The sequence below is a fragment of the Meles meles genome, chromosome 17 (genome assembly GCF_922984935.1).
Source record: "Meles meles chromosome 17, mMelMel3.1 paternal haplotype, whole genome shotgun sequence".
Classification (NCBI taxonomy): Eukaryota; Metazoa; Chordata; class Mammalia; order Carnivora; family Mustelidae; genus Meles; species Meles meles.
The window spans coordinates 52,925,419-52,938,890 of record NC_060082.1 but is presented as its reverse complement, the minus strand read 5'-3'; the positions used below and the strand labels follow the sequence as shown (position 1 = coordinate 52,938,890).

Here is a 13,472-nt window from a genome sequence, read left to right as displayed (position 1 = left end):
ACCTAGCGCTCACTGTGCTCGTACGCTAATACCCTAGTAACCCTCTATTACCGAGGGATAAGTGCTACATGGGAGCAGTTTCCTTCTTGCTAAAACGATATGGATGAATTTTTCAAATGAAACGAGAACTCCTAAAGGCATTTACAATATTTGGATCTGTCTTTGGCTCTAAGAGGGCAATGAGCTAGCGACCGTTACCTGCAGCGCCTGGCTGGTAGACCGTAGGGTAGGCGGCTTCGGAATCCCGGAGCAAATTAAAGTCAGAAAGAAAAACAAACTCCCCACCTCTCAGGTTTCCAGGGATAACTGGTATGAGCAAAAACAGGGCCCGAGTGGTTATGGAAGAATCTACATTTGCGGAGACGGTTAAGAAAAGCGTAGAGGAAATCCCAAATCCAAGGGCTAAGCCGGCCCTCTGGGTAAATCACGCTGCTGGGGAGCCTGGCTCCTTGCAGGGACTTGCTGGGCAAACTCAAGGCCAACTCCGCTCCATCTTCGTCCTTTCTCGTTCCTGCCCCATCTGGTAGTCAGGACTGTGATGGAGAATGAAAATCAGTGGCCGTACTGATAACGTTACTCCTGCGAACACGTAAACATCAGGGAAAGAGAACAAGACCCGAGACAAGCATTTTGGAGGGTCTTTAAAAGTTGGTCTTTTGTTTTTTGTTTGTTTGTTTTGGTTTTTTTTGAGCGTGAAACATGAAATCTTAGTAAGATCACTGGGGCCATTAGATCTTCATACTGAAGCTCACGTTGCAGAAAGTGCAGGACGTAAGTCTGTAGAACAAAGGACATTCACGTCTCCGAAGCTCAAGCTGGGCATTTTGAGATAACTGCCTCCTTGCAGGACGGGCTCTAAGGCCTCGGCCGAGCAGAAGTGCCCGCTGACGGTGCACATCTGGCCCCCCAGGCTCCGGCGTGACCCCTCCCACGCACCCCGACTGACATCTCCGTTATAACCGCCGAAATAATGCCCACACCTCCTCAGCCGGCAGCGGCTGGAAGGCCTGGGGAGGCTCATTTTTAAAACACGGCACTTTAAAAATTGGAAACCGTGACATGAAGAAAAATTCAATTAAGCGGAAATGAGTTTTGTTTTATTGGCTGCTGCTGACGGGCTCTGGGCATGCTGAAAGCTAAATAAAAAAGCACATCACTGGCTCTCTCTTTCTTGGATTGGTCAGTTGGCCCTTTTTGCAGTAGTTGCTCCAACTGCTCTAACACGGTGACTGGAGCCAAAAAGAGAGAGCGCGGCAAAGCCATCCCATCCACACACTGCTTGGTAGGACCCCCACGGAAAGCACAGTTTCATGCTGCTAGCTCTGGTGAGGAGGCAGCTGCAGGTCTGGGAGGTGTGCCAAGCATTCCTTTCCTTAGGGAGGCAGAGCACAGGTGGACAGAGGAGGACACCCCCGCTCTCGTCGGCTGCCCGCCTAGAGACCAGAATCATGTGTATGTCCCCGCTCGAGGACTGTGTGCAGCCAAACGCGCGGGTTCAGGGCTCCAGGGACCTAGAAGCTGCTCTGAACTTGCATTCAGACCTCAAAGCCCCAGATCCCCTCAGCTCTGGATTGTGGCCCTCACCCTTGGCAGTGTAAATTTTGTACAGTTAAAAAGAAATGAAGTCTCATTTCCTGGAAAAAAAAGAAAAAGAAAAAGAACAAAAAAAGGACCCACCCATCCTTATTTATCGCCATGTGACGTTGGCGCGCCGAAGCCGGTGCGTTTGTTTGCATACGCCTCCTGTGTGTTGGCATGAGATGTGTCTGGTAAAACTATGTCAAATAAATACGGAAATTCTGTAGAAGCGGATGTGTCTTGCTGTTCATTTCGGTGTTCTGGAGGGTTTTTCTCTTGATATAATTAGGACAAAAAGCTAAGCTGACATGAGGTCCTTTCACCACTGGAAAGAAACCCAAAACACAACTCTGAATGCCAGAACGACTTACAGCCATGAATACCAGAAGTGCCCAGTGAAGGTTCCATTAGAGGGCGTGCTCTGGCTCTGCTGACAGCAATTTTCTGGATTCCAGTCCTCTGCTTCTAAACTTAGGGGTGGGCAGGGAAAGCCCACGGGCCACATAATCTTAGTTAATGTTTGTCCTGGTGCATTTTTCTTTTTAAAGATTTTATTTATTTATTTGACAGAGAGAGACAGATCACAGGCAGGGAGGCAGACAGAGAGAGGAGGAAGCAGGCTCTCCGAGGAGCAGAGAGCCCGATGCGGGGCTCGATCCCAGGACTCTGGGATCATGACCCGAGCCGAAGGCAGAGGCTTTAACTCACTGAGCCACCCAGGTGCCCCAAGTCCTAGTGCATTTTTAAAGTCGTTCCCACTTCAACATTTTCTCCCTAGGGAAAGTATGTGCAAACATATATGGTTGGGGGAGAGGTGGACAGAAGGATAGAAACATCTCATCAGAATCATCTGGGCTCCTTGAAGAGCTTTTCTAGAAGAATCTTCAGGTTTCTCCTCTGCCAGAGGCTCTATTAGTGTGCAGGATCTGAAGGTTGGCTGGAATGGAAAAAAACAACACAGCTTCTTTCATAAAAAAAAAAAAGAAAAAAATTGAAGTCCTCCTATCTTTTTTTTTTTTTTTTTTTAAGACTTTATTTGACGGAGATCACAAGTAGGCAGAGAGGCAGGCAGAGAGAGAGAGGAAGGGAAGCAGGCTCCCCGCTGAGCGGAGAGCCCGATGCGGGGCTCGATCCCAGGACTCTGAGATCATGACCCGAGCCGAAGGCAGAGGCTTTAACCCACTGAGCCACCCAGGCGCCCCAGTCCTCCTATTTCTTTAGAGCTGGGTTTCCATCTAGGAAGAACTAGAGTGCTTTTTCCATTAGTGATGAGTTTTATTTGAAGAGAAGCTCCCAAACAGGTGCACTGCCCATATGGCAGCTACTAGACACACGTGGCTATTTACACTTCAACTGATTAATACTCAGTAAAACCGCAAGGTCCGTTCCTCACGCCTGCCCTGTTTCGAGCGCTCCGCAGCTACGTGTGGCCGGCCGCTACCGTTACTCGGACACACAGACACAGAACACGTCAGTCACTGCAGAGAGTTCTACGGGACGGTGCTGATGGCGTGTGCTGAGGATGGGCAGACAAACGCATTCATCACGGTAGCCCCTGGCGCTCCTGGAGCGCACGGTGACGAATTTGGAGACTCCTTAGACGGTGGTGTGCCGGCTTCTCTGTCATCCTGTTGTGTGAGCAGCACCGCCCACAAGAACAACTTGCCTGGGTACAAGGGAAGGGGGCAGGGCTCCGGACTCCTGAGTCCTCAGTCCCATGCTGCCGCCAGCTTGTCCCGACTCTACGGCGCTCCTGGGCGCGTGCTGTGTCCCACGGTCGGTGCCGTCACCCAGGAAGACACTGCAGCGACATCCAGCGAGATTCTTGGGGGGCTTGAAGGTCTTTTAGTGAAGACCCAAATCTCTGCTATCAGGAGAGGGAATGAGGGTAAACACTTTGGAAGGCCGAGAAAGGCGGCCAGGATGGGTGAAGATGAGCGCATCACTGGGAGTCGGGGTGCTGGCGGGGGAACCAGGAGGTGCTGGACACCAGGACTTGTTTTCTTCACTAGCCCAGTCCCTTGCGTGGTTGCGAGGGAGAGTCACAAAGCGGCTATGAAGGGCTCCGCTGCTCCTCAATTTAATTACTCGTCCGAGTATCCCTGAGGCCCTAACGATGGGGTCCGAGAGTTCCGCTAGTGTGTGCCCCGCGCACCAGGTCTCGGGGCTTCCACCCGCAAACCCCTCGCCATCAGCCTGTCTACGTGGAGTCTTTGCCTTCGGGACGCTGGCAATCCTTCTGAGTATGTCAGGCTGCCGGTCACTGGACCGTTTCCACTTTGTACACTATGCATATAGCTGCCAGCACAATGCCCGTCTAGTAACTTTTGGAATTATGAAATGTGTTCTCAGCTCACAGAGGAAGCAGAGGGGATCTGATTTTTTTTTTTTTTCCTTTTTTTTGGGTCACTAGAAACCAGCCCCTGAGCTGTGTGATTTTCTGACAGTGGCTTTTCACAAAGACGGCTGCTTAAAGAAGAATATAGGAAAGAAATCACTGGCCAGAATAAAATAAGACACAAACCCAGGACGAATGAAGGTTCAGCACTCAGTATTTTCACGGCTTTTCTTTCTTTCTCCTTGGGCGTAGGATTCAACTCAGCCAAAACAGAACACGTTAAGAAGAGATCAAAGGCTAATCATTGTGTTGTAAACTTAACTGATTGCCAAACTAGAAGAAAACCACGAGAGGTGATCCTTAACGTATCTGGATGTATTTCCTTAGATTTGCTATTTGAGGCATCGTTTCAGAATCGTCCTTTACAGTCTACAAGGAAAAGTGTTGACTCCCTAGAAGAATGACCCTTGAGTTTTATCACTGGGCACGCCTGGTGCTTTCTTCCTAACGGCCTCTGCCCGCTGTGCAGGGGGCTGTGAGCCAAGGGCTTGTGCGGGCTGCTCGCTTGGTTGTGTGCGCGGTTGCTGCCTCGGGGAAGTAGACAGTGGCCACCGCTGCTGCAGAAAAAAACCCAGTGTTTCTAAAATAGGGCCAAGTCAGTAGGAAAAGGAACTCTTTTAAAAATTATATTTCTGAAAGGAGTAATCAAAATAAGCCATCCAAACTGTTTAATAAAAATCTAGATGATCCACTTCTGCCCTAGGACAGTGGGTGACATCTTTTTGGGAGAAAGTGGTGGAGCTTTTGCTCGGAACACACGTGCCTGGATGACTTCTGCATTCATTTTCTTCTCTCGTTTTTGTCCAATGTGATTTCAGGATCTTCCTTTAGAACCCTTTCCTTTGGTGATCTTTCCTTTGGCCATCTCCCTCAGTGAGCGCAAACACTGGACTCTGGTATGCTATTAACTAGTATGTTGTTCTGAGAGTAAATGAATAAGGCACAGAACACCCCTGACGGATACACGTTCTTCCTTCCCTGAAGGGCGGGGTGGGGGTTCCCAGGGGAAAAAGGTGCCCACATGCCTCATTTGTTCCTCAGGCTGCTCAGCACCCACTGGAACGGCCGGGATTTTCAAGACCGATACGCAGGCTGGGCTGTCTCTAGAGCCGGGAAAGTTCTGTTTTTGTTTTTAAGGTTTGTCTTTCTCTCACTTTCCTGCCAACCCTGGACCAGGATCTACGGTTTGTTGGGAGGGGTTTGGGGATTTTGGAAAGGCTGGGAATTACTTCCTGAAAGAGAAAACACAGACCCAAAAAAGTGTTCTTGGCACACACTTAGAGCTGGAAATATGCAGTTTTTGTTTTTTTTTTTTAAAGGTCATTAAAATGGTAAATAGGTTTCAACAGATGGCTTCCACATAGCAACGGAAAGCCCAGGCAAGGACTTCGGGGTTAAATCTCATAGTTTAGTCACCTGGGACCAGCTTATTATTCCAGAAAACCAAACATCTATAAAGTTGGCAGCTAAAGTGGACCCCTTGAAGGCTGGCTGTCTGCCTGCCAGCTCACGGGTGGCTGCCTGCAGATGGGGACCTAGGGAATTGAAAGTCACTTTTTCGACACCTGTCGACGGCACGGCTTAGGCTCACCCAGGCTACGGAGCTATGATAACCAGGAACCTATATTACTGATGCGCGAGGACTTTTATACTCAGTATGTGTGCTGGCTTTAATATTTTTTTAGACTCATTTTAACATTTAATGCTTCTCAATTAAAGTGATTTCCTGGAGTGGATGCCAAGCTCCGTTTAGAATGCGCATTAACCACTTTCTGTATCGGTAGTTAAAGGCACTGAGGGATTTAAACAGCAATCCACAAGTCTGTTCAGTTAAGGTTTGGCGGAATAAAGCAGATTATAAACAATAATATATGTCTTTCTCTTCTTTTTTTGGAAGGGTTCCAAACTCACAAGCAGAGCTAAAGTGCTATAAACATATCCAGGACTGAGCTCCGCGCTCTACAAACGTGCTCCGTGAAAGCCACGGGCAGGGGTGCAGCCACTCTCTGTCCTGTGTGCGCGCGCGAGCTTTTTATTACACAAAGTGTCCATCAACCGAACTCACTTTCTAAATATGAAAATGGAAGCCGGATTGCTACACAAGTGAGAGGAAAAATAAATCCTGGCTGCGGGAGGGAGGATGAAATTGTTGTCGCTGCCTCGGGCAGCCCCGTGGGACGCAGTGCCCAGTCCCAGTGCTCTCACAGAGCCCCGGCGTAAGCCACTGCAGGCCCAAGTTCGAGGCTCCACAGGGTATATCCCTACGGATAAGAGACACCCGCATGGAGGGCACTGCGTTCCACCACGAGGCAAATGAATGTGGTGAGGGGCAGCTCCTGGGATGTTTCCCATCTGGTTTTCAACCTCACGGCTCTATCGCAAACTCATGTTCTTTCCTTCTAAGGCCATGTAGGAAGAATATCAGAAAGGAAGTTTCTGTCTTGAGTATAAACTAGCACGTACCTTATAAATAGCCCGATCTAGTTTTTGGGGCCCGGAGGCCCCTATTGCTGGAGGAAAGGGACACACCTTTGGAAGTGACTTCAGTTCGTGAATCCCCAAGGACGAGACAGTAAAAAATGTAAGATAATGACATTTATAATTGTGCCAAGAAAAGACAGGAAAGAGAGTTTTGAAGAATTTATATATAAAAGTAAAAATAGAAAAAAAAAGTAAAAATAGTAAGAAATAAAGAGCCACAAATTCCCAATAACTACCGGTAGAACAGACCATTACGTTCTGCTTTCCAGGGAGGAGCATGACAAGAATATTTCAAGGATAAGGGAATGAAGATGAGCTTAGATAGCTTTTCCTGTTCAGTCCTTTAGTGTAATGCCTATTAATGCATATTTGAAAAATTGGTCACACTTGGTGCATAAGCAACATCAGGTGATGAGAACAAGGAAGCTGATTACTATTATCAGCCTGATAACCACTGTACTTTGACCCCAAATCTCCCTGATGAAGGAGCTGTGAAAGGATACTAAAATAACTGAAGATGCTTATAATAAAGCTCCAATAAGAATCGTAATTTTCAAGTCACGTGATTACAACAGCCTGCACTGAATGCTTTTTACGTCATAAGGACAAACTCCGATGTGTACCTGCAAGATCCACGAAGAGGCTGGATTATTAATCTACCTGTGAGTATGGCTGGTTGTTTCCACAGTGGTCTTTCCTGATAACGTGGTGCAGGGAAAACTTTTTGGCCTGGTATCACAAAGCTTGGATAATCACCCTGATTCTGGAAAAAAAAAAAAAAAAAAGATCACGTAGATTGAAGCACTTTACCTATAAAAGCATTCTCACTATTTGTACTTACAGAACCTCAGATGATTTCCCTAACAGTTCTGAGTTTCAATTCTCTCATTTGCAAAACAGAGAAAATGCCTATTATTTCTACTTTTACAATTATTCTGAGGTTCAGTTAAGATGCTTGCGCAGAGTCTTGTACAAAAGTTGTAATTACTGTTACGTCCTTGAAGTTAAGAAGTATTGATTGTAAGACGCAGTTTACGTATCCCTAACCAAAAAAAAAGTGTGCCTTAGAAAGGATCAAATACAGTGTGCTAATTACTACTATCACCCAAAATACCTTAGGACTTGGGATTTGAGATTCACTCACAAATAGTTAAACTCAGTAGGTTTATTGCTAAATTGTGGCTGGTGGGTTACATACTTGTTCTGTGATAAACATTTATTTATGAAGGGGGTTTGGAGGACACTTGAAGCTTGATGAAAACTTGTACGTTTCAATGTTAAATGTTAAATAAACGTTTGAAAGTCTTCATGTTCAGCTGAAGCGTGTATTAGCTTGGGCACTAACCCCTTCTGCCACCCGAGCTCAGCTCACGCTCCTTGCTCATTAACCCCCAGAGGCGCTGCACTGTACACCGAGCAATAACCCGTAGCCAAGCCGTTACACCTGGCAGGAAGCTAAGAAGTACCTACTTAATAGAAAGGTTCATTTGATTATAGCAACCTTTTAGCTGGAAAATGCTGAAACATTAAAAAAACATTAAAAAAACATTTAAAAAATGATATAATAATACAATTCTAGGTATTATACTTGGTTGTTATCCTTCTACCTGATAAGCCGAAGAGATAACAAGATATGGCCAATTGGCTGACTTCTTACATCTTTATTTGAGCCATAGTTACAGTAGGTTTAAAAGACTTAGTTTTTCCTGGGGTGCCTGGGTGGCTCAGTCGTTAAGCATCTGCCTTGGGCTCAGACGCACAGTCCTGGGATCCAGCCCCGCATCGGTCTCCCTGCTCAGTGGGGAGCCTGCTTCTCCCTCTCCCAGTCCCTCTGCTTGTGTTTCCTTTCTCGCTGTGTCTCCATCAAATAAATAAATAAAAATCTTTAAAAAAAAGTTTAGTTTTTCCTAAGTAATTGATGAATTTCTACGAGACTTTTCAAGGTACCTCACGCAATATCTTGAGATAACGTCAGGTAATTCTTAATATCCATGATAACGGGAAAAGGAATGACAGTGGACTAGAACAGTGTCTTGTCATTCAGCAGTTTCTCAAAAAAAAAAATCTGTGGATTGAATGGAAGAAGAGCTTTCAAACTTGACACGCGTTTCGTGGTCTAACAGACAGTAGACTTGATCCCAAGTGTGGCTCTACCGCTCTTCTGTGATCTTGGGCAGTTTAAGTAACCTGCTTGTATCTTCAGTTCGCCCTTATTTAAACAGCCTAAATAAACACCTGTGCTACCTACTTCACAGGATTCCTAGGGAGGGATGACAGATTAAAGAACACCCATGAAGCACTCTGAAACTCAAAAACACTAAATGCGTGTGAAAAGACATACCTAGTCACACAGACTTGAACACGTGGGCTCCTTTCTGTCCCGCAGCAAAATCAGAGGTCAAAGAGGTCAGAGTCCAGCTTTTTGGCCACTGTCTCTTTAAAAATTTTGCCACGTGGTGATCAGTGATAAAACCGCTGGATACCATTGACTTGGTCAGTGGCTCAAAAAAAAAAAACCAACAAAAAACAAAAACAGACAACCAAAAAAATGCTCCTCTTCTCATTCTTTCAGATAGGCATGGCAACACCCCATATCGCTTGGTAGGAGCACTTAGAACTATGAAAATAGGGTCAATCAACAAAAGGTTTCTCATTCTTGAGATACTGTAACAAGTAGTCAGGAAAAAGGCTCTCAGTGGGATCCACAGACCGGGGAGTCCACAGATTGGCTTCCGATCTGTGAACGTTTCATAGTTCCATGCACAACACTGTATTCTAGGGAAGAGGCTCATAGTTTTTCAAAGTGTCCTGGAACTCCCCAAGAGTTAAAAACACTGATTTCGTAGACTCAAGCGAGGATTCTGAAAGATACCAATGATCCGAGTATTTTTGTCTCCTTGTTAAGGATTATTCACATGATTCTCTTTTTATTCCTCATTTTCCACTAGCGTGTACCAAACCTACTGTGAAAGGAGGGCCTGGGTGGCTCAGTTGTTCAGTGTCTGCCTTTGGCTTGGGTCATGATCCCACGGTCCTGGGACCAAGTCCTGCATTGGGTTCTTTGCTCAGCAGGGAGCCTGCTTCTCCCTCTGCCTGCTCTGCCTGCTGCTCCCCCTGCTTGTGCTCTCTCTCTGACAAATAAATAAATAAAATCTTAAGACAACAAACAAACTACTGTGAAAACAATCAGGCCTCTTATATTGGTTGGTGGAGAGCAAAGCGAATGATGGTCATGAATAAAAAATAAAGAGTCGCTAGTGTTGTTCTGATCACAGCATCTTTGGAAAAGAAGAAAAAAAGCAACAAATTTCCTTTTGCGGTTTTTAGGGACATAGGAAAATGGGGCTAGGTTAAGTTTTTATGTGCAGACATACATCTACAGAGGTGGCCTGAAGATAGGAAGAAATTTCTTCTTGAGAACTGAGAATGAGGTTAAGAGTAGAAAGGCAATCTATAAACAGTCTAGAAAATTCAAGTGCAAAGTAGCAAAAGGCAACCATTCCTAACTCAGACGAATGTCTTCAGTTATCCACTGCTTTACGACCTCTCCTCCAGCTGAACTAGTTTCCAGCTTGAGAACACAGTGGAGACGCAGTTCTTAAAATATTACGCATGATAACAATAACAAATCAAAGAGTTTCAACCATGGGTGAAGTAAATCGAGTTCCAATCCCTGTAAATTTTAGGGAAAAATAAGCAACAATTATTTTGAAATACCTGTTGTGTCATGACCAGAAATGAACCTCCAGGAAAAGGTTTTCTATATTTTAAATTACTAATGGGCTTGAACATTACTAATCTGTCTAGGAAAAAAAAGTTATGCGTAGTGGAGCCAAAGTTATGCTAAATTAAATCATGTCTGGCTTTTATCCCGCTGAACTAGATGAAGAGATGGGTTGTCATGTTATCTGGGGAGGTTAGCTGCTGTCTGCTGCAGTAAATTTGTGTTCTTTGCTTGGTGGGAATTACTGCGGCCTTTGCCAACGGAACTCATGATCTGGCTGAAGTGTGATGCACTACGTAGTAATTCAATAATTTAAGGGGAATGAAAACAAACCAAGATCCAGTTTTCTGACATTTCTGGATGAAATCTTTCCCTCAAGCCACAGGGAGATGATCCACACATTGTCACGATAGGAAGGTTTTCGAAAATTCAAGTACCAGTGACGAATAGAGAGTTTGGCAAATGATTTTAGAATATGCACTTGACTGTTTTTAGTGTCAGCTTTGAATTGAAATTTGAAATCCTTAAAATATAATAAAAAGCTATATTCTTCACGTAAAAATACTCCGTATAGTTTTTGATGTGCCAGAACAGGTTACAGAAAACTTGTCTCAGAAATTTGAGGGTCGGGGTGCCTGGGTGGCTCAGTTAGTTGAGTGTCTGACTCTTGAATATGATTCAGGTCATGATCTCAGGGTCAAGATAAAGTCAAGAGCCCTGAGTTGGGCTCTGCACTCAGCAGGGGATCCGCTTGAGATTCTCTCTCCCTCTCCCTCTGCCCCAGCCCTTCTGCACTCTTTCACTCTCTTTCTAAAATAAATAATCTTTTTTTTTTTTTTTAAGATTTTATTTATTATTTGACAGAGAGACACAGCAAGAGAGGGAACATAAGCAGGGGGAGTGGGGGAGAAGCAGGCTTCCAGCCGGGCAGGGAGCCCAATTCGGGGCTTAATCCCAGGACCCTGGAGTCATGACCTGAGCCAAAGGCAGACACTTAACGACTGAGCCACCCAGGCGCCCCTAAAATAACTAATCTTTAAAAAAAAATTTAAGGTCAAGTTACAAAAGAGAAATGAGAAAAGGAGCTCCTTGATAGCTTCCTGCTTAGATAACTACTCTGTAAATCTGAAATGACTTAAACACTTTTTGATTTGCTGATGTCCTAAAAATGCACAAAGCACTATTAATGAAAGCTGGATGCAACATCTTGGTCACTTTTACTGTAACTAATGAATAATGTTTGTTAAAACACAACTATGGGGAACATGAGAGAGTTTTGCTTAATAGCAGGTTGCAACGTGGCAGGGATTATGGGAAAAGAACAGATAATGAATAGAAAGTTTGACCAGAATCACAGCAATGTTTCAGTATGTACTAACATGCACATCACTTCCACAGATAATTAAGAAACCATTTAAAGAATGAATAGTCTTGGTGAATGGTTTTGGTTTGCATCTCAGAAAATAAGAACTCAGCTTAGAAAAATCACAAAATAAGCCACATTCATATGCCTCATTTCTGCTCTGAAGGGGCTTGTTCCAGGACAGTTTAGGTGGAGCTAATGAGAACCGTGTCCACCGTCCAGGGCTCCCCTAAGCAGGTTTATGACTTTTCTTAATATCGACACATTGGAAAAATTATCTTTAAACAGTCCTCTTTGCATCTCAAAGCATCTTACTTCATTTCTCTTCCTGTGACAACTATCTACTTTCCTTATACAATGAGAGATGTCAAGGAATTTCCCAGATGGAGTTCTTGAGGATTAAAGGACAAAACCCAGGGAGGGAGCCAGTTTCAACAGTGGCATATTATGTCTATTCTTTAAAGAAACACTGTGGTGTACTTATCTGTGTTTTTAATTAAAAAATAAAAGCTCTCCTGGTATCCAGAAATAAGTACAATCACAGCTAAGCACTGGGGCATTATGGGCTGTTTCACATTTCAAACAGGCCTCACAGTTCGGGTCTGAGCCCATTTCCAGAGACTACTGCTGAAGGCCACGGCGGGGGGCGGCAGGGGGTGGTGGTGGGTGGTGGTGGGGCCATTAGAGCCAATTGAAAGGGTGCTAGGGAAGTCCCTCCCCATTTGATGAAGGTGAGTTTAAGGAACCTTGACTTAAACAGTGAAGTTTCTGGAATCTGTGCTTTGATCCTCAAGTGAGGGTGTTGAATCTTATTCTAAAATCCCCAAGATTTTGAGGTTTTCAGTAAATCTAGTTATTCTTCTGATTTCTAGACCCTCTTTTAGGACAAACTTCTACCTTTTTGCTTGCTTTTTCTTACTTTTTTTTTTTTTTTTTGGCTTGCTTTTTCTTAAACCCCTCTTTCTTCTCTATCTTCTCAATTCTGTCTGCCAAAAAGAAGAGACATTTTAGTTTTTTAGTTACCTATTCAGAGCAGCCGTGAAAATGCCACAGAATCATTTGCTCCCTACCATACTGGGATTTCATGCAACTTTCCCTAATTGTCAGTGTAGCACTGTCGGTCATATTTTGCTTCGGCAGGTTTTTTTTAAAGAGCAGCCATGTTTAATATTGTGAAATACGATGTGTCTCCTCCTTGCCCCACCCTCCAGAGCAGTGATAAATTTCAGCGCACGCTCAGCAGAATTGGATTGTATTATGCACAGTGCACATGTTCATCACCAAAACTGTGCTTGCTGGAATGGATGCGAGGAGAATGAATTGCTGAGACTTCAAAATCCTAGTTCCTCAGAACTGATTTTATTAGCCAATGTACACCAAAGATGGCGGTAAAAGAAGTTTTATTTTTTGCAGTTTGCCTTCATCACTGAAGCTCTCTGATGTTACAGACTGTGGTTTTCCAGGCTTTGATTAAGCCTTGCCAGTCGTGTGCTGCTGCAGCACCAAAGATACAGCTTTGCAACCCGTCACCTCTTCGGGCAGGCAGCCGTCCTGGTCTCGGAGGGTGGGGTCAGCGCCGGCCTGGAGCAGCAGCTCCACAATGTCCAAAAACTCACAGGCAGCAGCTGACGGGAAAATCGACAAAACAGGAAAACAAGGTTACCGTGAGACAATGGGAAACGACCGTACTCCAGCAGGAAAGGCAAGTGCTGAGCAGGGAGAGATCCTGAACAATGAGAAATGTTGCAGGGGCTGCTGGGTGACCGGGCCTTGTGATGAGAACTGGGCCATGAAAGTGCATCTTCAAGTGTTAGGAAAATCGAGTCTACCTTTTTTCATTGCCCAGAAGCAAACAAACACATTTTCAGAACTATGAGGTTTTTCGAGTATCTTAAGAATGAGATGGGGGAGGGGGGATGCCTGGGTGG

At 44.9% G+C, this 13,472-nt stretch overlaps 1 protein-coding gene across 4 annotated transcripts in view; it reads right to left on the bottom strand.

The window, feature by feature from the left end:
• Positions 1-7,154: 7,154 nt before the first annotated feature.
• ACBD6 (acyl-CoA binding domain containing 6) overlaps positions 7,155-13,472 on the bottom strand; it is a 209,260-nt gene continuing 202,942 nt past the window's right edge. For 3 of the 4 annotated variants that reach the window (XM_045982960.1, XM_045982962.1, XM_045982959.1), the window contains one exon: positions 12,882-13,169. In XM_045982960.1, the coding sequence (XP_045838916.1) occupies positions 13,015-13,169 (155 nt within the window). In that variant the 3' untranslated portion in view covers positions 12,882-13,014. Of the gene's footprint in view, positions 7,221-12,881; positions 13,170-13,472 lie in introns of those variants that run through there. The other variant, XM_045982961.1, reaches the window with a different exon arrangement.